General features: G+C 48.2%; 1 protein-coding gene across 3 annotated transcripts in view; it reads right to left on the reverse strand.

The window, feature by feature from the left end:
* Positions 1-24,532, reverse strand: part of USP22 (ubiquitin specific peptidase 22) — a 118,748-nt gene that overhangs the window by 47,580 nt on the left and 46,636 nt on the right. For 2 of the 3 annotated variants that reach the window (XM_077316770.1, XM_077316772.1), the window contains exons 3-5: positions 23,025-23,138; positions 22,443-22,487; positions 16,021-16,122 (exon numbers count right to left, since the gene is read on the reverse strand). In XM_077316770.1, the coding sequence (XP_077172885.1) occupies positions 16,021-16,122; positions 22,443-22,487; positions 23,025-23,138 (261 nt within the window). The remainder of the gene's footprint in view (positions 1-16,020; positions 16,123-22,442; positions 22,488-23,024; positions 23,139-24,532) is intronic. The other variant, XM_077316771.1, reaches the window with a different exon arrangement.

Consider the following 24,532-nt stretch of genomic DNA (forward strand, 5'->3'; position numbering starts at 1 on the left):
TGTCGACCCCCCCTCGCAAAATGTCAATGATGGGTCTGGAGGGGGGGAGGAGGAGAAGAAGAAGAATTGATCTTTATATGCTACTTTTCTTTCCCAGGAGTCTCAAAGCGGCTTACAATCATTTGGCTTACAGGGGTAGCCAAATGATGATCCATGAACTACAATTCCCATGAGCCCCTGTTCATGGACATCTGGGGAGCCATAGTGTGGCCACCCCTGGTATAAGGCATCTTTATGTGCTCATGTGTTCAAGAAAAATACAGAATTAGTCACAATGTCCCATGGCCAAAGAAAATCATCAAAAAAACAGTCAAAAGAAAATCTGGATTTTTCCTCTCCAACCTCATTGCTTATTCACTAAGGGGAGGAAATCCTTGGTAAAATATTTCATAACTAGTCTCTTCAGCCATCCCTCTAAATTCTAGAAAAACCCAGGGTTTAAACAAGATTCAGATTCCTATGCCATTCATTGATTCATTCATTCAGTTTATAAACCAGCCCTCACTATGACATCTTGGTTAAGAGCAACACTATACAAATGCAGATTTGGGTCCATTTTAGAAGCCTTTTAAATAATAATTTAGAAATTTAATTTATTAAAAGCCTGTCATTCTTCAGGAACTTTTAACATACAACACGTCCCTTAGATTAACACCTGACATGGGAACATGGCATCGAGAGTCAATACACACTCAACTGTGTTACTCTGCTTTGTATTACTGTATTACTCTCCTTACTCTGCTCTGGTTCGGCCTCACTTGGAGTCCTGTGTTCAGTTTTGGGCACCAGAGTCGAAAAGGGATGTAGACAAACTGGAACGTGTCCAGAGGAGGGCAACAAAGGTGGTGAGGAGTTTGGAGACCAAGACGTATGAGGAAAGGTTGGGGGATCTTGGTCTGTTTAGCCTGGAGAGGAGACGACTGAGAGGGGATCTAATCATCTTCAAGTGTTTAAAGGGCTGCCATATAGAGGATGGAGCAGAATTGTTCTCTCTTGCCCCAGAGGGACAGACCAGAATGAATGGGATGAAATTAATTCAAAAGAAATTCCATCTAAACATCCGGAAGAAGTTCCTGACAGTCAGAGTGGTTCCTCAGTGGAACAGGCTTCCTCGAGAGGTGGTGGGTTCTCCATCTTTGGAGATTTTTAAACAGAGGCTGGAGAGCCATCTGACGGAGAGGCTGATTCTGTGAAGGCTCAAGGGGGTGGCAGGTGACAGTGGATGAGCAAGAGGGATGTGAGTGTCCTGCATAGTGCAGGGGGTTGGACTAGATGGCCCAGGAGGCCCCTTCCAACTCTTATATTCTAGGATTCTATGTAGAATTGTCAAAAAACCCATGGAGCATCTGTAGAGAGATCAGAACCTAGCCACATCTTTGAAGTTCAAATGAAACGTTGCTCAGGAGAATGAGAACTTTTATGAAAGGGAGGAGTGCATGACAAGAATCCTGAGACCAAAACCAAAATCTTGGGCAGATGGCATCTTTAAAAAGAAAAAAGGGGAAAAAAAAGAAAAACCACCAGGCTATACTCCCACTAAACTGACAAAAAACCCCAAACCTCTTCTCCAAATGCCTTCCCTCCACCCCAGCCCGATCGCTCTGCATATGCTGCTAATAGATTTCTATCCCTGTTCACGACAGATTTTGTGTTTCAAGAAAAAGAGAAACACAAGCCGGTTGCCAACAAAATGTATAAGTAAAAGTTGTGTGTCTCTAAATATACTAAGAGGGACCATGTGACAATATGAACGCTGCACTTCCAAAGCTTGTTTGGCACAAAACCGCATCCTAATGTTATCGATCTTCTCTTAGTTGCCCTGACTTCCCCACTGTGATAAGCCAGAGCCTAGATTTGGGGACATTTGTGTTAAATGGAACCCAACACACCTATGTCTCTAAAATGTCTCTTCACCTCCAGTTCATTCCCCTGCTGGCCAACAACTTCAAAAGCCAGAGGTTGCTTTAAGTATCTTGCATTTTATTTGGTACATGTGCACAGATAGGACTTTTTTTAATTTTCAGACCAAGCAGGTGCCAAGATTGGCAAGAAATGAAATGCTGCTCAGTGCTGATTATGAATAAAAGTGGTGGTAGAGTGAATATTTGGAGTCAAAGCGTTAGAACGGATTATTCCTGTTTGTGATGGTACTGAGGCCTTACGCCAGGGGTAGTCAAACTGCGGCCCTCCAGATGTCCATGGATTACAATTCCCAAGAGCCCCTGCCAGCATTCGCTGGCGAATGCTGGCAGGGGCTCTTGGGAATTGTAGTCCATGGACATCTGGAGGGCCAGTTTGACTACCCCTGCCTTACGCCAAGGGAGCCAGACTATGGCTCTCCAGATGTCCGTGGACTACAATTCCCATGAGCCCCACATTCTATATTGGTGTATTTGGTTTCTCCTACCTAAATGCGGAACTTTACACTTGTCCCTATTGAACTTCATTTTATTCAGTTTAGCCCGCTTCTCAAGCCTATATAAAAATATGGATGTCCATGCTGCAGTGTTATTGCTGCCCAGCTCATGAACAGGGCCATGAAAACAAGAGTAGAAGAATCAAACAACGCTCAGTACCTGGGAACTCACCGCCTGGCTGAGAATCCCACTGTTAAAATCTGTCCTGCCACCTAAAGACATTGTGAACGGGCATCTGTTATTGTACAGCATTATCTATGCTGCTGATCAGCACGCATCTCGCGGGGCTTTTGACCAAATGTGGTAAGGCTGGTGTAGCAAGCAACTTCTGCTAGAATGAAAAGCCACAAAGAGGCCTGCTGGAGAAAATCCCAGGACACAGACAAGCCATCAAACTTACACCAAAAGAGGAGGAGGAGGAGGAGAAGAGTTGGTTCTTAGATGCCACTTTTCTCTACCCAAAGGAATCTCAAAGCAGCTTAAATTCTCCTTTCCTTTCCTCTCCCCACAACAGACACCCTGTGAGGGAGGGGAGGCTGAGAGAGCCCTGAGATTACTGAAGAAGATGAAGAGTTGGTTCTTAGCTGCCGCTTTTCTCTACCCAAAGGTGTCTAAGTGGCTTCCAGTCGCCTTCCCTTTCCTCTCCCCACAACAGACACCCTGTGGGGTGGGTGAGGCTGAGAGAGCCCTGATATCACTGCTCAGTCAGAACAGCTTTCTCAGTGCTGTTGCAAGCCCAAGGTCACCCAGCTGGTTGCATGTGAAGGAGGAGCGGAGAATCAAACCCAGCTCACCAGATTAGACGTCCGCACTCCTAACCACTACACCAAGCAGACTCTATGGAACTGTAGATGCTCACTATGATTCAGCCAGTCCCATGTTGCTGCGAAAGCTCATAGCCCAAGCCCAGATGTTTGGCTTTCACACCGTCATGGCCTTCTCCCTCCATGCTCCATCCCTGCCCAGGACGTAAACACAGGCTCTTATGAAAAAGCCGCAGGAATGCTGATGCACACAATCAAGCGGCTGCCGGGAAGCTGCTTCAGGTTGCTGGCACCTGGGCTTACGTCACACCAGCTTAGCGAAAAGACCAGGCGCTTTCCTCCATCCCGCACAGGGAAGTGAGAAAGGAGCTTGAGAGGGGACATGATAGCCCTCTTTAAGTATTAGAAAGGTTGTCACTTGGAGGAGGGCAGGATGCTGTTCCCATTGGCTGCAGAGGAGAGGACACGCAGTAATGGGTTTAAACTACAAGTACAACGATATAGGCTAGATATCAGGAAAAGGTTTTTCACAGTCAGAGTAGTTCAGCAGTGGAATAGGCTGCCTAAGGAGGTGGTGAGCCCCCCCCTCACTGGCAGTCCTCAAGCAAAGGTTGGAGACACACTTTTCTTGGATGCTTTAGGATGCTTTGGGCTGATCCCGCGTTGAGCAGGGGGTTGGACTAGATGGCCTCTGTGGCCCCTTCCAACTCTATGATTCTATGATTCTAAGTACCGGGTATGCCCTAAATACTTTTTGTAGTCCTGAATCATGCCTCTGGGTGAGAACTCAAGTCTCCAGCGGTTAGGGTTCAAGGCACGTTCCAAATCCCCCAAAGCAACCAGCTAGGTCCTGAGACAGAGAGCGAATCTGTATTTCATACCTGCCTTTCTTCCCACCCGAGCCCAGCTCAGTGACTCATAAAAAAGCACGATAAAAAGCGACTGGGCCACAAGGTTAACATCTACCTTTGTAGACAGACAATGGGAGACGTGCAGAGAGTTCTGTGACTCATGGATTCGTCATAGCTAGTTACACCGGCTTCGTAAAAATATCTGACTATAAACAACAAAATTGGCTTTCAAACCGCCGGCCACCTGGATAAGCTCCGGAATCGTCCAGAGGTTCAGAACGCGTGAATGACACCACCGTTCCCGAGCGCACCGCCACCAAGATCCCTGGGGAGAGCTATCCCTTCAGGAGGATGCGGTGAAGCTAATAGGCCGGGATCAGATTCAGGAGAAGGAAAGAGCAATCGAGCGCTCCAAAATCCCCAACCACAGCAGGAAACACCGGGAGGCGGGCACCAATTAAATTATAACCTGGAACGTAAAAAGACACCCGCTTTTCAGTCTCAAATCCTCAAAGGGACGGCCGACAGTTGCATAATTAACTGCGCATGTGAAGAAAGTATATGCGTAACAGTTTCCCAGTGCGGAATCCGTGTTAGGGCGGACGGATTAATCAGACTTCCCCACAAACAGATCTCTCGGAAGCCGTGAATGTTCACCACTCCCAGCCAAAGCGAAACCCTACGCATCAGGATATTTTTTTGGACTTCCCCGAATTTGCTACTTGTAATCTCCAGGCCTGTGCTTTGGGAATTTATGTATGCGACTCAAGCTTCTTGGTCCTACAGGGTGGGATTTCGCCCGCTCGGAATTAGACGTCCCAAAATGAGACGAGCTATCAGTTCTGGATTCCTCGAGACCACGTGAGACAGCAGCTCCTTAAAAGAAGGTTCCACGTATCCGTTTTTCCTTTGGCGAGGATTAGGACTTGCTTAAATCGGGGGAGCCAATTATATTCTACGGGGGACAGCGAGAAACGTACGGAGTGCAGCCGCAACATCGTGACCCATTCAAGCAGAACGTTGACTGTACGACACTTTTGCGGAGGCGAAACATTTCGGAAAGCCACTGCAGGACTCTGAGCGCCAATGTGCCAAACTCAGACATTTTTCCTCTCTCCAAGGCTTTATCGCAGTGGTACTCAACCTTCCTCATGCCACGACCCTTTAATACAGTTCTTCATGACCATAAAATTATTCTTTCATGGAAATTAAACCAAAACTGAACAATGGCGTGAAGATCCATGGTTTGGGATTGTATATAAATTGGGTTTTTTCCCCGGGGTTTCTCAGTTCAGCTCTGCCTCTTGTCCCACCACGCCGATCTTGCTCTTTTCCGCTGCTCCAGACAGACGAATACTCTATTTCGATCTACCCCGCAAGGCTGTTGTGTGGATGGCGGCCGCCCCCCACCAGCTAAGCTGCTTGCCCTGCCACAACCCTCGTAAAAGGGCTGTTCGAGCAGCAAAGGGACCCCCAGGTTGAGAACCGCGACTCTGTCGGATGCTCGAGCTTTGCCTGTTTTGAACGGGCCAAATTTCTCCTCCCCTAGCTCTCAATCTGGATGCTGTAGCTAGAATGCAAAGTGACAAAGGGATGGCTTGCAAAAGAAGAGGATATATATGATTGCTGTGGGGAACAGGCGTTTAGATCTTTACTGGGGGCAATAGCAGATATTCTTGGGTGTGCAGGTAGACAGAGGCTCGTCTACAGAGCTGCTGTGTGTGCAGGTAGACAGGTGTGCAGGTAGACAGATGCTCATCTACATGGCTGCTACAGAGCTACTTCTAAGCATTTGAAGACATACCAGCATGCCCGGATTTCAACCGAAAGTGAACTGTGAGCCCTCAAAGTTCTCCTGCTCCTTTGTGGTTTTAAAGTCACCCTCTATGCTGAATGACTTTCGGAGGGTTCAGAGTTCCCAACAGGGCTTGGGGGGTCTGACAAATCCTGACTGCGGTCCTCTCTGGAATTAAAGAAATGAGATGAATAAAAATTTCGATGCCGGTAACGACCCCTCGGTAAAATTGTCAAGCGTTGACCGGTCCCCGGTGATGAAAAGGTTGGGGGCCACTGATTTATACCACATGAGACCCATGGAGGAAAGATGGTAGCGGTCGCAGAAACAGAACAGATGAAGCAAAAGACCAGGGGTAGTCGAACTGCGGCCCTCCAGATGTCCATGCACTACAATTCCCAGGAGCCCTTGCCAGCATTCGCTGGCGAATGCTGGCAAGGGCTCCTGGGAATTGTAGTCCATGGACGTCTGGAGGGCCGCAGTTTGACTACCCCTGCAAAAGACTATGAATTAGACTTGCAAAATTCAGCATGTGCTCCGTTTAGAACATCAGCCTAAGCTCCCGCTTGCGCAGTTGCCGTTTCCAGTTTCCTCAAGGACAAAGATCGACTGCACAGCACATTGCTGGACAACAGAAGCTGACGGGGCAGAGATGACGAGCAGCAGGTACGCGGAACAGCACCAGACCAACATCTTAATCTGTTGCAGCTGTAAATAAAAAAAAGGACACACTGAACTGCAGTCTGACTCTGTCAAACCAAGGGGGCCGGAGGTAGTTTTCGGTTAAGCTGCTAACCGCAGATGAGATTCACGCGAGGCAATTCTAAAGTCCACTTTACGCAGACGACGGCAAAGCCCTTCGAAACAAGAGAAAAAGAAAAGATGACGCCGAACAGCAACGAATCCTGCGCTTAACTTGCCACTTATGCGATACTTTCTCCAAGGAGAAAGTTCTGATTTATTCTCCCGTCCCTAAAGTGGGGGTGGCCAAGATGGGGCTCTGCAGATCTCCATGGACAACAATTCCCATGAGTCCCTGCCGCTGCTGGCAAGGGCTCATGGGAATTGTAGTCCATAGGCACCTGGAAAGGGGAAATTACAGCATCACCAGAAGGCACATGGTCGTGCCAGACACATGAACGTCATCGGGTGCTGAAATCCTAGGCAAACTGCATTCAAATCGCCAGATTAGACACATTCTGGTAGGCAGCAAATCTGGAGGCTTCGATTTGGCTGAAATCTGACATCGCCCACAGATCTCCAGAAGCAGCAAACTTCTCAGAACTTAGAAGCAGCTGTGAGCGCCTTCACTCCCAGATGGTTCATACAAGTGAGCCTCCTGGAGCATGAACACCCTTGCAAAAATAAAAAAAAAAGAAAGGAAGCAAAACAGAAAAGAGAGAAAGGCGCACGAAGGCGTCAAAACCATTACAGCAGGGGCAGTCAACCTGTGGTCCTCCAGATGCCCATGGACTACAATTCCCATGGGCCCCTGCCAGCAAATGCTGGACATCTGGAAGACCACAGGTTGACTACCTGGACATCTGGAAGACCACAGGTCGACTACCTGGACATCTGGAAGACCACAGGTTGACTACCCCTGCATTAGAGTACAAGGAAGAGACCAAATATTACAGAGACTGAAGCTACAGGGATAACTATGAAACCACAACCAAGAAACCATAACCCCCCTTCACAAGGTCTATCAGACTTCCACCCACTTCTAGTGGAAGAGGACTCCGTCTGAACAAGGTGGGATAGGACTGGGATTAATTAGAAATGTATCTGACTGCCTGCTGCCCTTGATGTAATTGGGAGGATTTTATGGGATTTTGTTGTGTTTTAATGTTTTATTTCTCTGAGCCTGCCGCAAGACCTTTGGAGGAGCGTCAGGATACAGATTGAAAAATAAATGAAATGTAAACATGTCTAAAATTCAAATCTAGACAGCATCCTAAAAAGCAGGGACATCGCCCTGCCAACAAAAGTGCGTCTAGTCAAGGCTATGGTATTCCGAGTTGCAACGTGTGGCTGCGAAAGTTGGACCATAAGGAAGGCCGAGCGTCAAAGAATTGAGGCTTTTGAACTCTGGTGCTGGAGAAGACTCTTGCGAGTCCCTTGGACTGCAAGGCGAACAAACCGGTCAGTCCTAGAGGAGATCAGCCCTGCCTGCTCCTTAGAAGGCCAGATCCTGAAGGTGAAACTCAAATACTTTGGCCCCCTCATGAGAAGGAAGGACTCCCTGGAGAAGAGCCTGATGCTGGGAGCGATCGAGGGCAAAAGAAGAAGGGGACGACAGAGAATGAGGCTGGATGGAGTCACTGAAGCAGTCGGTGCAAACTTAAATGGACTCCGGGGAATGGGAGAGGACAGGAAGGCCTGGAGGATCATTGTCCATGGGGTCGCAATGGGTCACACGACTTCGCAACTAACAACCACAACAACATACAACACTTAAAAATCAGCAACTATGTCTCTGCTAACGTCAAAGACATCTGGGCTCACTTCTTGGTATCTTTCTGCAAGAAAGCAGTCTCGCCTAACTATTTTCTGACAAACTGTTTTCCTGAAGAACGCAAAAAAGGCCTTGGCCAGAACAATCCATTCAAGAAGCCCCGGAAGTTATGCCAGCTGGCCACGCCTCCCTGCCACGCCCCCGGAAGTGAGGTCACCAGACAGGCCCAAGGAGGAGTGCGCGTGGGGAGGTGGCTTAAGGCAGGAGTAGATGTGCAGGTTCTGTCCCTTCCAGGTGCAGAAACCAAGAGAAAACTCATGCTCAGGAGGGGAGCAACAGAATTGGCCAGTTTCCTCGCTTGTGGCTGAGCACATTAAGACAGAAGGGAAGAAGCCCCCTCCGGATCTCCCACCGATCCCGGGGCGTCTGTGGACCCCCGACTGGGAACCGCTGCTCTAAGGAAACAACGGAGCAATCGGAAAACCCCTTTCTAGGCACCGTTCCATTTCCTTCCCCAAGTGGCCCCCTGTCAAGCACTGAAACCAGCGCTCCACGTTCATCGTCCCAAACGAGACTCCAAATCAGGAACCGGACCAGAAACTAGGCAGCCACCAGGCTTAAAACAGTGCAATAAAAACAGCGCCCTCCGCCGCTTTCTATTTTCTTTTAAAAAAGAAAGCCCTTCAAGTATTTATGCAGCCCTTCAGCACCTCCCCGGCTGGGCCCTCGTGCCCTGAAGCTCATGCATAGTTTATACGACACGGGAGGAGAAAGCCGGCGCTTCTGGCCGCTGCTTAGAGGACCAGAAGTAATTTTTTTTCCCAGGCCACCATTCTGCACACGCTCTCCCCCCCTCCCCCCCCCCTCCCCGCATGTGCCACCTTTACAACTGGAGAACTCTTGCAATATTTATTCCGCTCAGGCTGGGCTCGCTCAGGTCACTGCTGCCCGGGTGTCACGCAGCTGCAAAAGCCACCTGCCACCCTTGTGTCCCCATTGTCTGGGGCGCCTCCCCCCACGCCTCATCGCTCTTCCCGAAAAAGGACCGGCTCTTTCCTTTCTTTCTCACTCCTTTCTTCCTCCTCCCCTTTTTCTGGTTTTTTTTTTTTTCCTGAAGGAGGCTCTTCCAGCTGCCTTTTTTTTGTTGTTGTTGTTGTTGTTGCTTTTCGGCAAGGCTGCACATGGGAGTCCCAGGTGGCTTCGGCTGATTACCCCTGCGCTTTGGGGAAACAAAGGATCCCCTATTGTTAAGGCAGGGGAGTCCCCGGCCACAAAGTCACTTCATGTGCTAATCAGGGGGCAGGCTGCTTATTCATCGCGTTGGCCTGTGTGTACGACAGGCAGGGGAGCCTATGGCTGCCTGGCGGCCAGGCAAGATGGATGGATGGATGGAAGGATGGATGGATGGAGGGAGGGAGGGAGGGAGGGAGGGAGGGATGGACAGTCAGATAGACAGATGGACAGATGGATGGACAGGCAGGAGAGCCAATGACTGCCTGGCTGCCAGGCAAAAATGGATGGATGGATGGATGGATGGAGGGAGGGAGGGAGGGAGGGAGGGAGGGAGGGAGGGAGGGATGGATGGACAAATGGATGGACAGACAGACGGATGGACAGATGGATGGACAGGCAGGAGAGCCAATGACTGCCTGGCTGCCAGGCAAAAATGGATGGATGGATGGATGGATGGATGGATGGATGGATGGATGGATGGATGGATGGATGGATGGATGGAGGGAGGGAGGGAGGGATGGATGGATGGATGGATGGATGGACAAATGGATGGACAGACAGATAGACGGATGGACAGATGGATGGACAGGCAGGAGAGCCAATGACTGCCTGGCTGCCAGGCAAAAATGGATGGATGGATGGAGGGATGGAGGGATGGATGGAGGGAGGGAGGGATGGATGGATGGACAAATGGATGGACAGACAGATAGACGGATGGACAAATGGATGGACAGGCAGGAGAGCTAATGACTGCCTGGCTGCCAGGCAAGATGGATGGATGGAGGGATGTATGTATGGACAAATGGATGGACAGACAGACAGATGGACAGATGAAGGCTTCCTGACCTTCTCAGGTAGGCTAATCCACAAGGAGAGAGCCACACCAGGCAGCTGCCAATCTCAGCTGTCCTCTTTTGTTTGGGAGAGCTAGGCCGACATGCTACAAAACCTATAGATGGAACGGTGCCTCAGTTTTCAGTTCTGAACTCAGACCCGGACCACCACTCTATCAGTGATGAAGAGAGCGAGAAACAGAGCAAAAATATGACCCTCTCCCCCACCCATGGTTCACATGAAAGCAAACCCCAGTCTTCATTTCAGAGCTAATGGGGCAGGACAATAAGACGGCACAAGTTCCTTCTCCTATCTGGATTGGAATACCCTTATCTGGTTAACCACAACACTTTCTTTCGCCGGGAAACTGTGTTACTCCATTACTGGCGAAATGATTTATTGACGGGTGATGCCACGATACTTTAAGTGCCTTGGACAGCCTAAGAAGGCACAACAGGAGAATAAATAGAGCAACAGAAAATAAGGGGAAACAACAAACCCAACCTGAAAACCAGATGAGACCCAAAGAGGTTGAGGGCCACGAAAGTATCAAAATATATATTAGAGGGACCAAGACCGTTGCATTCAGGAGTACAACGGGTGCTGGATTTGGGGTGGGGGTGTGGAAGAACTCTGTGGACGGCCTCTCCCTCCCCCCAGGACCTGGAAAGGCTGCAGGCAGCCGTTAGGGAACTCACCGGCAGGGGCAGCTCTCACTCAGCACGGATCTGCAGCCTCCGAGCCTCAGAAGGAAGTGGGAGGAGGAGGGGGTGGTCAGGGGTGGGGGACAGAAGGCGATTGGCTGGCCACTGGACAGACAGGCAAGCTGATTGGAGGAGGAGGAAGAGGAGGCCTGAGTGGGTGTTAAGCGCTGAGCAGCATCTAGGCCATGAGACATGCTCCTACTCCAAGCCCTTATCAGAGATCTATTCGGTGGAACAGATGAACAATGTATCAAACAGAGCTTATTTTTACAAAACCACGAAAAGGGAACACTTCTTTTCCTCGTAGTGAGATGAAGGACGTCGCTTCCCACAGATAACCGCATCCTCTGCTCTCTCTCTATGAAGCGTATTAGCTCTGGCTTTTGATCTTGCACACAGAGAGAAATACAGTTCAGTCTACTCTCACCCAGGCGAGGCCTGTATAGGATTATTAAATATGTAAAAAAGTGTTTTGGGGTTTTCTTTGTATACATGGGAACCATTGACTAGACTGGTAACCATAGGCTATAACAGAGCTGAAAAATTCGGCATTCCCGAATATTCACCAAATCTGAATACTATACCTGTTTTGGGATCATTTGGGAAATTGAAAATACCAATTTGTGTATGTGTCAATATACCCAAACCCCCAAAATATTGTTTGGGTGTTTTTTTTGGCACAACCCTAGTTCTCATGTCAATCCTTGTTTCTTTTTCCTTTCTTGTTAACCTACGGGGCTACATCTCTGGATTACCTTTCGCCATAAAACTCTTTAGAAGAGGAGGAGGAGGAGGCCTGAGTGGGTGTTAAGCGCTGAGCAGCATCTAGGCCAGGGGTAGTCAAACTGCGGCCCTCCAGATGTCCATGGACTACAATTCCCAGGAGCCCCCTGCCAGCGAATGCTGGCAGGGGGCTCATGGGAATTGTAGTTCATGGACATCTGGAGGGCCGCAGTTTGACTACCCCTGATCTAGGCCATGAGACATGCTCCTCCTCCAAGCCCTTACCAGAGATCTATTCGGTGGAACAGATGAACAATGTATCAAACAGAGCTTATTTTTACAAAATGGCACAGAGTGGTAAGGCAGCAGACATACTGTCTGAAGCTCTGCCCATGAGGCTGGGTGTTCAATCCCAGCAGCCGGCTCAAGGTTGACTCAGACTTCCCTCCTTCCGAGGTCGGTAAAATGAATACCCAGCTTGCTTGCTGGGGGGTTAATGGTCATGACTGGGGAAGGCACTGGCAAACCACCCCGTATTGAGCCTGCCATGAAAACGCCGGAGGGCGTCACCCCAAGGGTCAGACATGACTCAGTGCTTGCACAGGGGATACCTTTACCTTTTACCTTATAAAACTCTTTGCCTCTTCCCTATGTTAACAGGTAAATTTTAGCACACAAACAACATGTTTTGGGACCGAGAATAAAGCCCACGAGTTTTCTATTACTGTTACCCACGCCTTCGTTATTTATCATTCCCTAGGCTAGCATAAAAGCAGAGAAATGACAGAGACGCAAATGATGAGTTGGGGCAGAGGGAGCATTTCTCCCAAATAATTCCTAAGATTAAACAGATCTGCTGTGGACGTGCTCTGATATCTGCAAAAAAAAAATGACAAACATCAAAATGACAGCTTTCCAGAGAGCTGCCCCAGTCGCAGATTCGGATTTGCGAGGAGTCGGTGTGAAAAACACTCCGGGAAATTTCCGAAAGCAGGTACGACATATTCATAAGCCATTTGGGGATAAAGAGCGGAAACCAAAGGACAAGGACAACCCCGTCCTAGTGGAAGGTCAAAGGAAGACGCCGAATTTTTTTCTCCGTCAGATGTGACAAACCCAAAAGTCTCAGGCGCTTTGATCATTAACCCTTTTAAAATCTCCGTGAGCTCTCAGGGCTTCAACAGGCTGGAATATGAAGATCAGTCGTCCCTTTCTACCTTTGGGCTTCAGAAATCTCTTTCCTCCTCCTTCTCCCCCCTCCATGGAGACAGAAAATATCACACTGAGACATCAAAGTACAAAACAAAACCTTTTGTAGGGCGGGGGGGGGGGGGGGGGGCTAAAATGACCTTAAGGACCAAGCGTACCCACTCTGGTTAAAAAAAAAAATTTCACTGTCCAGAGATCCCATGCCCATTCCATTTTATCAAAACACATATCTGCCCCAGAGTATCCATTTGGCCTAGTCCTCATTATGATCAAAGCTTCATTTTCTTCACGACACCAAAAATACACCATGCAACACACCACGAGTCTCAACGTAAGCGAGCAGCAAGTCGAATTTCCCACTTCCATCGAGCCCTCATTCCCAGGATACAGGAGATGCATGTCTCAACAACACCACTAAAGTTCAGATGCTGATTCTTCAGCATTCGTTTACTCTTCCCTGCCCACACTCCCTTCAAGCCAGAGTTTTGCTGCATAAATCCACAACTATGAATATGCAGCTGTGGGGGGTTTTGGGAGCACTCATTCATTCATTGATTCATTGATTCATTCATTGATTCATTCATTGATTTATTCATTGATTCATTGATTCATTCATTGATTCATTGATTCATTCATTGATTCATTCATTGATTCATTGATTCATTCATTGATTCATTCATTGATTCATTCATTGATTCATTCATTCATTCATTGATTCATTCATTCATTCATTCATTCATTCGATTTATTGCCCGCCGCTCCCCGACGGCTCGCAGCGGGCTACAATCCTCTGTTAAAAACCCAATAAAAACCCCTTAAAACAGATAAAACAGATTTCTTATATAAAAACGATAAGTGCGGTAAACTCACCCCAACTCTAACAATATATGTGGAGGGGGGGAGAGGAAGAGGGCACAGATAGAATTAGCTACCGCCGTTTCTATAGGAGGGGCCACGATCTACCTGGTCGTCCGGATTTTGGTAGTAGGGTGTGGTGCAGCAGTTCGAGAGTAGGACCAGAAGCTGGGACAACCAGGTCCAAGTCCCTCCCTCAGCCATGGAAGCCTGCCAGGTGACATCGAGCCCTTCACAATCACTCAGCTTAACCCACCCTCACGTAGAATCATAGAGTGGGAAGGGGCTTCCAGGGTCATCTAGTCCAGCCCCCTGCAGAATGCAGGAAATTCGCAACTCCCTGCCCACTCACGTTGGCCCCGATCCGGATGATGCCCCCGCCCTCCCTACAGTGATCCTGGGCTGCAACTCCCATCCCTCATCCCGTGATATGGTTTTCTCACGTTGAGCACAATCTGTCATCTTGAGCACAATTTCCACAAGGTGGTTGTTGTGAGGACTGAGGGGTTGGTTTTTTTTTTCGGGGGGGGGGGGGATACCATGTGAAAAGCTGCTTTGGGTCCCAAATCAGGGAGCAAAGTGGATTACAGGATGGTATAAGCAGAAGATCTGAAACATGAGCTTTGTCTGCCATGCCTCTGAATTTCTCCTGCAGGAGAAAGGCTCAGAGGGGGTACCAACTACGAACATTAGAACAATTTCATATTTCTAACTCACAGCAGCATAATAATAACTTATAAAGATGGTGTCTGAAATTAAACTCTGTACAGCAGGGGTAGTCAACCTGTGGTTCTCCAGATGTCCGTGGACTACAATTCCCATGAGCCCCTGCCAGCGCTGGCAGGGGCTCATGGGAATTGTAGTCCACGGACATCTGGAGGACCACAGGTTGACTACCCCTGCTGTACAAAATGAGTTTTAAAAGGGCGAGCCTTGCTCACAGTCTCTCCAGCATAAGGAACAGGCTGAAGCAGAGACCAGCTAGGACAGGAAGACCTAGGGAGGGAAAAAACTTACATTGTAAACGCTTTTTAAAAAGGGTACCAACAGTGTCTCAATGTCAAAAGGGGAGAGAATTCCAAAGAAACGGGACTGAAAGAGAAAAGGGGGTGAAACAGGAAGGAGGTGAAGAAACCAGTTCACAACGAGGCGGCAGAACGAAACTGAAGAAAGGAGAAGGGAGATAAGCAGGAGCAATAAAATGTAAACATTAGAAAGCCAGGAGCTTAAGGTGAAACACTGGGGTGGGGTGGGGTGGGGTGGGTGGGGAAGACCACAGACGAGGAATGAGGAGATCCCAAGTTATTGTGCAGAGCACTGAAGTGTAGAATCACTGCCCAGTGACGCTGCATCCTGGCCAGATCTCCGACTTTGCGCTGAAGCTCCACACGGTTAAATCCAAGACTAAAGAGGAAGCTGTTTCTTAACCTTCCCAAATCTCATGGGCAAAACGGGGCTAAAGACACAGATACCCCCCCCCCCCAAGACACACACCCACAAATTCGGTGAGTAAGAAGTCGGATTTGGCTGCAAAATTTGCTCCGGCATCAGCTCGCTGGCGACACTGTCTACACGAGCTGAAGAACGAGAAGAAAAGCTGGTGTTTTGTAGCCTGCTTTTCATTCCCCAAAAGAGTCTTAGAGTGGCTCCCAGTCGCCTGCCCTTCCTCCCCCACAACAGACACCCTGTGAGGGAGGCGGGGCTGAGAGAGCCCTGAGAGAACCCAACCGGCTGCACGTGGAGGAGGAGCGGGGGATCAAACCCGGCCCTCCAGATTAGAGACCACCACTCTTAGCCACCATTCCAAGCGGGCTCTCGAAACAGAAGCACCAAGGCTCTGGGTGGGCTGGGGGACCTTTTTGTCTTTGCCCACTGCGTTACGATGCTCATCGTCTGACATTTTAGTTAAGCGGCAGCCCCATTTCCTTCCTGTGCACCAGTGAACGTGGTACCCGTGTTCCGCTCCGGGGCTTCCGATGGAGATTCACCGTCTTCCGTCCATCCTTCCGTCCTTTTGAACACTGGAGTCAAAAGCACAAGTCCAACAAGCCCGTGGGGGGGGGGGGGGCAGGTCAGAAAAACAACAGATCTCCCTTTAAACGCTGCAAGGAGGGGAAGGAAGAGTTGCGGAGAAGTGCGGCTGTGCAGAACCGGGCAGGAAAAGCTGGGCCTCTCCTTACCTATGGTGCAGTTTGTCGTGATTTTCCTCCGCTTGGGGTTGTGTCGAAGCAGCTCTAGCTCCCGTTTGGTTGGCTCCCACGTTGAATACTTCTCTCCAATACCTGGTCAGTCAAAAAGGGGGAGGGAAAACCCCATTTTAGCGAACCCGTTCCGTTAAGGGCCACAAGGATACAACGAAGACCAGGCTGCCCATCAAGTTGGATTCACTGACTTATCACAGCGATCGTCGGCTGACTGCCCCGCTCACCCGGCCCCACGGTCCAGAAAGGCAGCGACGGGCCTTCAAAACACGTTCCCATAAACCTGTGCTAAACCACACACAAAAGCAGCCGCTTGTATAGAATTCCTGTGTTTCCAAGGAACCATTCTCCCTCCCCAATAATGGATGGTGGAGGGGAGCAGCCGCCTATGGGAAAGCATCACGGCCGGAATCCGATTCAAGCGTCTATCCGATTCAAGCGCCAGGACCATTCTATGCCTTGAGGCACCTGTACTGCAGTTGACGGTGCTCAGATCGGTCCGACGTGGCAAATACGGCAAAACAAAGCAGAAATCCAACTTACTGGGCAGCGGGACAGTAATAATAGAGGCAATGCAGAATCAAGAGGACAACTGAAGGAGCATATTTTTCATTTGTGTCAATGGATGTACCAGGGAGACATTCCTTATCACCTTATAGCTTTCCTTGCCAGCTGGATGGTAGCGAAAACAGGCCGGGATCTAAATAGCCGTAACCACAAAAGTCTGAAAGATTTGCTCCCCAACCACAAAGAACACGGTTTCGCATAGGGCAAAGGAAGCTTCTGAATCTCAGGAGAGCTTCAAAACCTGTTTTGCAGTATGGCCCATGTCTTTAAAGAAAAAAATCCCACCCTTTAGGGGAAACCTAAGCAGCTCTTTGGATTCAGGCCACTCATTTGAGTCGGCTGCCATCCTCGGAAATACAGTGTCCTGGTGCTTATGCTCTCAGCTCGCTGCCTGTCAACGGGAGCAAAAACAAGACGTCGCCTCAAGAATGAGAAACTGGAATTGGTCATCCAGACAAATCAACAATGCTTGAGAAAAAAATGGCCACTCCGTTTACAGGCAGGGGGAAGAAGTAGGTCACCTGAAAAGGGGTTAGCAAAACAGATGAGAACAAAAGGACCGGTCGCCCTTCTCAACTTCCTGAGATACTGAAGGAAGCAGGACAGATTTGGGAAGGGGCCCAGGGAGGAGAATGCTGGCCTGAGACTTTTAATCGTAAAAGCATTTGGATGGACTTTGCTAAATATTGTAAAATATTGTATGAGCCTCTGGTGGTGCAGAGTGGTAAGGCAGCTGACATGCAGTCTGAAAGCTCTGCCCATGAGGCTGGGAGTTCAATCCCAGCAGCCGGCTCAAGGTTGACTCAGCTTTCTGTCCTTCCGAGGTCGGTAAAATGAGGACCCAGCTTGCTGGGGGGGGGGGGTAAACGGTAATGACTGGGGAAGGCACTGGCAAGCCACCCGGTATTGAGTCTGCCATGAAAACGCTGGAGGGCGTCACCCCAAGGGTCAGACATGACCCGGTGCTTGCACAGGGGATACCTTTACCTTTTTACCCTTTAAATATTGTAAAAATGAGGATGCGACTCTGTTATGCCTCATCTTGCCCTAACAGGGTGAGGTAGATATGGGTAGAAGAACCTGCACAATTTGCAGGATGATCCTGGTTCTTTAATCTACATTTTTTTAAAAAAAGCTGCTCTCATCAAATATTACACCCAGTGTGTTCCATACAATGTGTTCCACAGGGGTCTCCAAATTCTGTGGCTGTTTAAAGCGCGTATCACTGTAGGTTGCGGTTTCTAACCGCAGAATCCATCAGCACCCGTAAAAAAAAAAAGGGAAAATGTTCCCACTTGTAAGTTCGACAAAAGCAACATCTTGTTAACAGAACGGGAGAAAAGGGAACAACTTTTCTTCTTTCCTTAATCTGATGTCCTTGCTTCCCCTTTCCATACCTTCCGGCATATTTCGGAGCACTGGGAGGTGAAGCGGGGTATACTACCCCCGGCAAATAAGGGAGAAAATGTTTTCCATGAACTATGACGTTACATAGTTACAATTCTCCGCATTCATTATCTATTTGTAACAGTGCATGGGGCACCATTACAAAGACACGCACACAACAAAAACCACGTCTTCCGGGTGAGTTCAGAAAAGCCAACCCAGGGGCTTTTCAATTTATACCACGCTTGCTACACAAACTCACCGGGTTCTGCGAATTATGACTGGTTTAACCATCCAAAAAACCCCCCCTATAAACCCACCACTAAGTTACAGTACAAGCAATTTTGTACAGACTGTCACCCAGGGAGATTTAAGAGCATCTCAAGACAAAAATAACCATAATCAATAAGCATAAAGTGTGATAGGGAAAAAGATGCTCAGATGAAAGCCCCATCTCAACATGCGTGCGTTTGCTTAATTCAATGCACAGAAGCCTTGGGGGTCTTCACAAGCACATCAGGTTAAACATGAATGTAAGTTGTTGAGGTTAGTGTGCCACAGAGTTTATCGGTGTTCAGGCGGTAACCACACATAACATACAGACGCGTGAGCACACGGAGGGTTTAAACAAACAGGTTTGTTGCTCCGTAGAAGAGGGTGATGTGACGGTCTGGTTTTAAGAAGCAAATCACGCATACAAGGTAAGTATACAGAAAAGCATTGAGGGCAAAATCGGGAGAGCACCTGTCGCCCAGGTGCCATCTAGTGTGCAAGAAAGTAAACTTGGTCCAAATTTAAAAGGAAGCTTTGTACGAAATGTTAAGAAGAAGAAGAGTTGGTTCTTATATGCCATTTTTCCCTACCTGAAGGAGGCTCAAAGCGGCTTACAGTTGCCTTCCCTTTCCTCTCCCCACAACAGACACCCTGTGAGGGAGGGAGGCTGAGAGAGCCCTGATATCACTGCCTGGTCAGAACAGTTTTATCAGTGCTGTGACTAGCCCATGGTCACCAAGCTGGCTGCATGTGGGGGAGCACAGAATCGAACCTGGCATGCCAGATTAGAAGTCCGCACTCCTAACCACGACACCAAACTGGCTCTGCAAGCCATAATTGAGTAGCTTGTAGCCTCAATTTCCTTGGAGAAGAGGGACTAGGCCCAGTGAGGGGACACTGACGGGCAGTACCGAAGGAGAGAACACATCCTCTGTCAAGGTACAAAAGGAAGGTTGGTGACAGCAGGTGTGGCTGCAGTTTCTCCCTGGGGGTATTGCGACTCACCGAATTTTACCATGGAAGGGCCCCAATTCGTGCCTCCTGAACCAAAGTTCCGGAGACGCATCTCCCCTGAACATTTCACAGACATCTGTCCAGTCTGGGGGTTTGGCTGGCAGACAATTTAGGCTCGAAAAGCACAAACAGGAATAGCTATGTTGTGCGGTAACACCCACTTGTATGTTTAATATTAGCACACATTCAAGAGTCAACCAGAACGGGGTCCTCGGTTACGTTACCCGCTTTCTGCCTATCTACTGTGATGGCAGAAAGTTTTATTCAGAACGGGTTCCTCGGTATAAAAACTCGTTTTCGTATTTTACTTCTTCGGTAAACTTATTTCTGAATTGTTTTTTTTTTTTTCAGGGATACAAACAAAGTCTCCAACCCACTACCTAATTCTTATATTTTATATACCTTATATTTTATATTTTAAGTCATATAATTTGGGTCGATTAGTATCAAAGATCCATAAAGGGAACATCTTATAAACGACCCCTTTATTCATCTTCGGCTGACGGGTCATCTCTGTTTGTCTACTGTGATGAGCATCAGCCGATGTGATATGCAATATTCTTAGTGGTGGACAATATGGAAGGTGTGTTGCATTGCAGCTTGGAAATATTTTGTGATGATGTTTAAATCTGCATTGGTGTACTTATTTGCATTGCAGACCCCCAACGAAGGCAGGCAAGAAAGCGGGTAACTTAACCTAGGACCCCATTCTGGTTGATTCTTGATTGTGTGCTGATATTAAACATACCGGTGGATGTCACTGCACGACACCGCCTTGGAGATTCCCGTTTGTGCTTTTTCTGATTTCATATTGAGGACTCCACGGTTCTTGTATTAGACATTTTAGGCTGGCAGCTGATGGGTGTGCTCTCTCCGCTGTCAGGCCAGAACGGCGGCAGGTCTAAGCAAGCGGAAGGGACCGGACTGGTTCGTTTTGGGGGTGAGGGGGAGTGGGTTATCCGGGATCGAGTGTTTGATTTGGGAACGGACCATACCAGGATTTTCTGGTTCACGTTCATCCCTAATGGTGACTATGGTTGAACATAATACAGCTTTTCACTGTTTTTCACTGGGGGTGGGGGGTCAGAGAGACGCTAAAGTCCCCTTGAGAACAGGCAAACAGCTGAATGGGTCTTGGTACCCTAAGCCCAGGGGTAGTCAACCTGTGGTCCTCCAGATGTCCATGGACTACAATTCCCACGAGCCCCTGCCAGCGAACGCTGGCAGGGGCTCATGGGAATTGTAGTCCATGGACATCTGGAGGACCACAGGTTGACTACCCCTGCCCTAGCCCGTAAGTACTATAATTGGTCCGAAACCCGGATCATAGACCCTATCACAGCCCTGCTGTGTATTTTCCACCCTCAGAAGAGGACGGGGCATTACAATGATGGTACAGCCAAACCCTCCAAGCCCTCAAGGGTCTGTTTTAGACATGTATGTTTCCCCTTGAGAGCATTCAAAGCACTCTGTGAGTGTTACCTAGGTGGAAAGGCAGTAAAGAAATGTTTTAAATAAAAATACAATAAATATCTCCTAACGGCAATCCTTTACCTTAGCTCAGGACCTTCAGTTAAGGGCTGAAGCAGGGAAGAGGGGCTCGATTAAGCCACACAGAAAGCCCGTGACTATGCTGTCAACGAGGGGCATCCCATGCCTCAAACGTTATCCCTACGTGAAGCTATTCTCCATATTCAGCGCGTTAATATTTTTTGAATGTTAGAAGAGCTGTTTTATAAGCTCGATCGCCCTAGGCAAATCGAGACTAGGATCGCAGGCAGGTTCAGCTCACGTGTAGGTTCAACGTTTTTAAATTTTATTTTATTACCTTTATATACTGCCCTCCACTGAGGCACAGGGTGGTCGACATATAGTACCACTGAGAAAGTACCTCTCTCTCTCTCTCTCTCTCTCTCTCTCTCTCTCTCTCTCGGCCTAGGCTACCTCATAGGGTTGTTTTGAAGGCAAGACAGAGGAGGGAGGGAAGAGCCCTGCAGGCTGGCCTGAGCTCCTTGGAAAGAGGGCAGGATAAAAATGGGATGTGTAGCAGAGGTAATGTTTTCAATGCCAACGTTGTGCCGTGTCCAAAACACACTTGAAATTGCGTACATCGGACTGCAATGCGATTCGGATGCCTGTTGACCTCTGGGCCTGCCAAAGGCTATACCGAGTCCACAATGTATATTATCCCTTGGGCAGGTTTGTTCCTCTTAAGCCGAAGACGAGCACATTAAAGCTGTTAAATCACCAACTGAACACCCAGGTTTTAAAACACCTTCCCAGATATCTGCCATTTGCTGTCCTCCTGCACCTGTCCCGAAAAGCAGTTTGTGGGGTCTATGACTTCACCGAACTGAACCGCTTCAAAAGAGGGCATCAAATTCTTGCACCAAAGAGGAAGAGCTCCTCCAAATATATTTTTTATATATATTTGATCTCCCAGAGGAGATTAGGGCCCTGATGGAGGTTGAACAGTTCTGCAGGGCCTGCAAAAGGGAGCTCCTCCACCAGGCATTTGGTTGAGGTTGACCTGAACCCCCAATTCTCAGGGCCTTCCCCCTCAGCCCTCCCTCCTAGGGCACCCACTGCAGTTCCGCCCCACCCACTGAGCTATCAGTAGGAGTTACTTTAATGTTTAATTTTTCTACGGTTCCATGTTGCTGGGGAATTCCATTCATTCTTGTTAATCTAAGTTATCTGTATTGTTTCTGTTCTATTTTGTGTGAACCGCCCTGAGCCTTCGGGAAGGGCAGTATACAAATATATAATATTATAATTTATTACAAGACTGGTGCTGAAGGAGTATCAGGAGAACTCTTCCCCTTGAAGCAATTAATCCTAGCTTTAGACTAGCTTTGGTTTTCAATAGATACGTCATGTCAGCCCAAGACCTCTCCATCTTAAGTTTTCCTTCCCTCCCCAAAAAAAGAGAAGGAAAAAGATTTGTTTTTGAGTACCTCGACCATGGGAAGGTCGTGCAAAATTAAAAGTTCCCCCTCAGAACGCAGATACACATATCCCCTGTAAAAGGAAAGCAAGCTACATTTTAACAGCCCCGCAAATTTTTTTCAAAAAATGATTTTTCGTCTTTTAAGAAATGGCAGATAATCGGCAAAGGGACGCTTAGTTAGTGGAGTGCCCCTCCAGCTCACACATCTTACCTGTCATTGTACACTGGTAGTGAGAAACCATTGTTGGAGTGAAGGCTAAAAAAGAAAAAATTAGGGAAAGCAAACTGAATAATAAAACAAAATGTGTACATATACTCGTGGGTCAATAGCTACAGACATAACACAGGTGTGTGCGCAGAAGGGAGCGTGTGCTGATACAGCTGGCACGTTCAAACGGGGCGATCTTCCACGGGAAAGCTTTCTTTTTCCTCTGAGGGAAATGGACTTCCTTGTTCTAGGCTCAGAGAGGTAGAGTGATTCTACCAGTGATGTTTTTTAATCATCAAGAGCGATTGCAACTCTCACAACTAGGGGGGGGGGCTGCTTGTTGGGCTTTCCTTGAGAGGACTGGGGTTTTGACTACGATTTAGATCAGTGGGGGGGTATTAAACAAACCGTGACGCCCGCCCCCTGGACGTAAGCACTCTGGATCTCCCGCATCCTATGCCGCGTGCCCCAAATCTTTCCTCTCCTCCCCTGATTGGTTTTCTGCCATGGACCGGTGGGAGAGGCCAGAGAGCCCAAGAATGAAAATGACCATTCGTTCAGGCAGATACGGAAAGAAAACCAAACCTTGTAGCTTCCAAGCTTTCCGTTGTTCTTCTTTGGCAATTTGTTCCATATCTTTGTCGTATATGTAATCTTGACACATAAAGCAGTATATACCCCCATACAAAAGGTCTATGGCTGCGGAAAGAAAAGGCGGTAGGGGAGGGAGGGCAGGGCAGGGCAGGGGAGGGAGAGACAGGGGGGAAAAAAATGTAAAATCTCAGAACGGCAAACTCGGGAGTTTTACACTTGCTATGTAATTAAGGCATGTTGGTTTTTCCAGTGTTAGATTTAGGAAATTCTAACAGTAATAAAATCAACACAGTCCACACGCCGTCAATCGAAAATCTGGCACGGGGAATCTAAGTTTTCAAATAATTGATTCCTTCTCCACTTAAAAAAAACAAACAAACCCAAAACCTTCCAATTTATCTTTTTCTCACTTACCTTCCAAATAAAAATTCACAAATAGTCCAAGAGGCTTGCCCTGACTGGTCTGTTAGAAACGCATTGCACACTTACTTATTTTATTTATTTGTTCCATTTCGATGTTGCCGCTCCCAGGCCAGCTGGCCCGCGACGGCTTACAACAGTCTCAAATTTCAGTGAAATAAAAACAATCAAAACCCTTCAAAATCCCCCCTCCCCATCCTCCCTGGCCACCCACCCAATTAATCCCCATACATCCCCATTGCTCTATAAGGCCAGAAGATGAAACAAGCAAGCGCCGATGTCAGCTGACAAGCTCTAAGGGGGCGTGTCCAGGGGCGGAGCAGGAGGAGGGGCCGGATCTCCCATAATTAAGAATGCTGTGAGACGGCAGGGCTGATCCTGACGGGACCACCGATGGTGTTGCTGGGATCTCTATGAGATCAAGTTGGCATCTGGGCCCATGCCCATGTCAAGGAGCGGATCATTTGAAGTGAGAGACTTTTAGGCTGGCAGGCTGCCTTCTCCATTGCTTGCGCGAGGGAACCGTCCCTATCAGAGCAGTTCAGCGTCATATTCACCCCCTACGACCAGCCTCAGGTTCATACTCTTGCACATCCTCTAAACCAGGGGTAGTCAAACTGCGGCCCTCCAGATGTCCATGGACTACAATTCCCAGGAGCCCCTGCCAGCAAATGCGTTCGCTGGCAGGGGCTCCTGGGAATCGTAGTCCATGGACATCTGGAGGGCCGCAGTTTGACTACCCCTGCATCTAATAGGCATCTTATAGACAAAGAAACATGCTGGCACAGACAAAAGTTCATCATCCAGGGCTGTCAGGAAACACCGGGGTTTTATGAAATCCTCCCTGACAAAGCCTGATCTAAGGCTTCAAGCCTTCCAAAGACAGAAATGGCTGCCAATATCCCAGTTCCTTTGATAGGTTGACTTTCTGACCATCGAGAAACCCCTGAAAGATTCTTCAGGCTTCGAGAAGCCCCAGAAAGTGGCGTGATCATGCAGAATAGTATTATTATTATTATTATTATTATTATTATTATTATTATTATTATTATTATTATCATCATCATCATCATCATCAT

This window comes from Paroedura picta, chromosome 17 (assembly GCF_049243985.1).
Source record: "Paroedura picta isolate Pp20150507F chromosome 17, Ppicta_v3.0, whole genome shotgun sequence".
In the NCBI taxonomy this organism is placed as follows: domain Eukaryota; kingdom Metazoa; phylum Chordata; class Lepidosauria; order Squamata; family Gekkonidae; genus Paroedura; species Paroedura picta.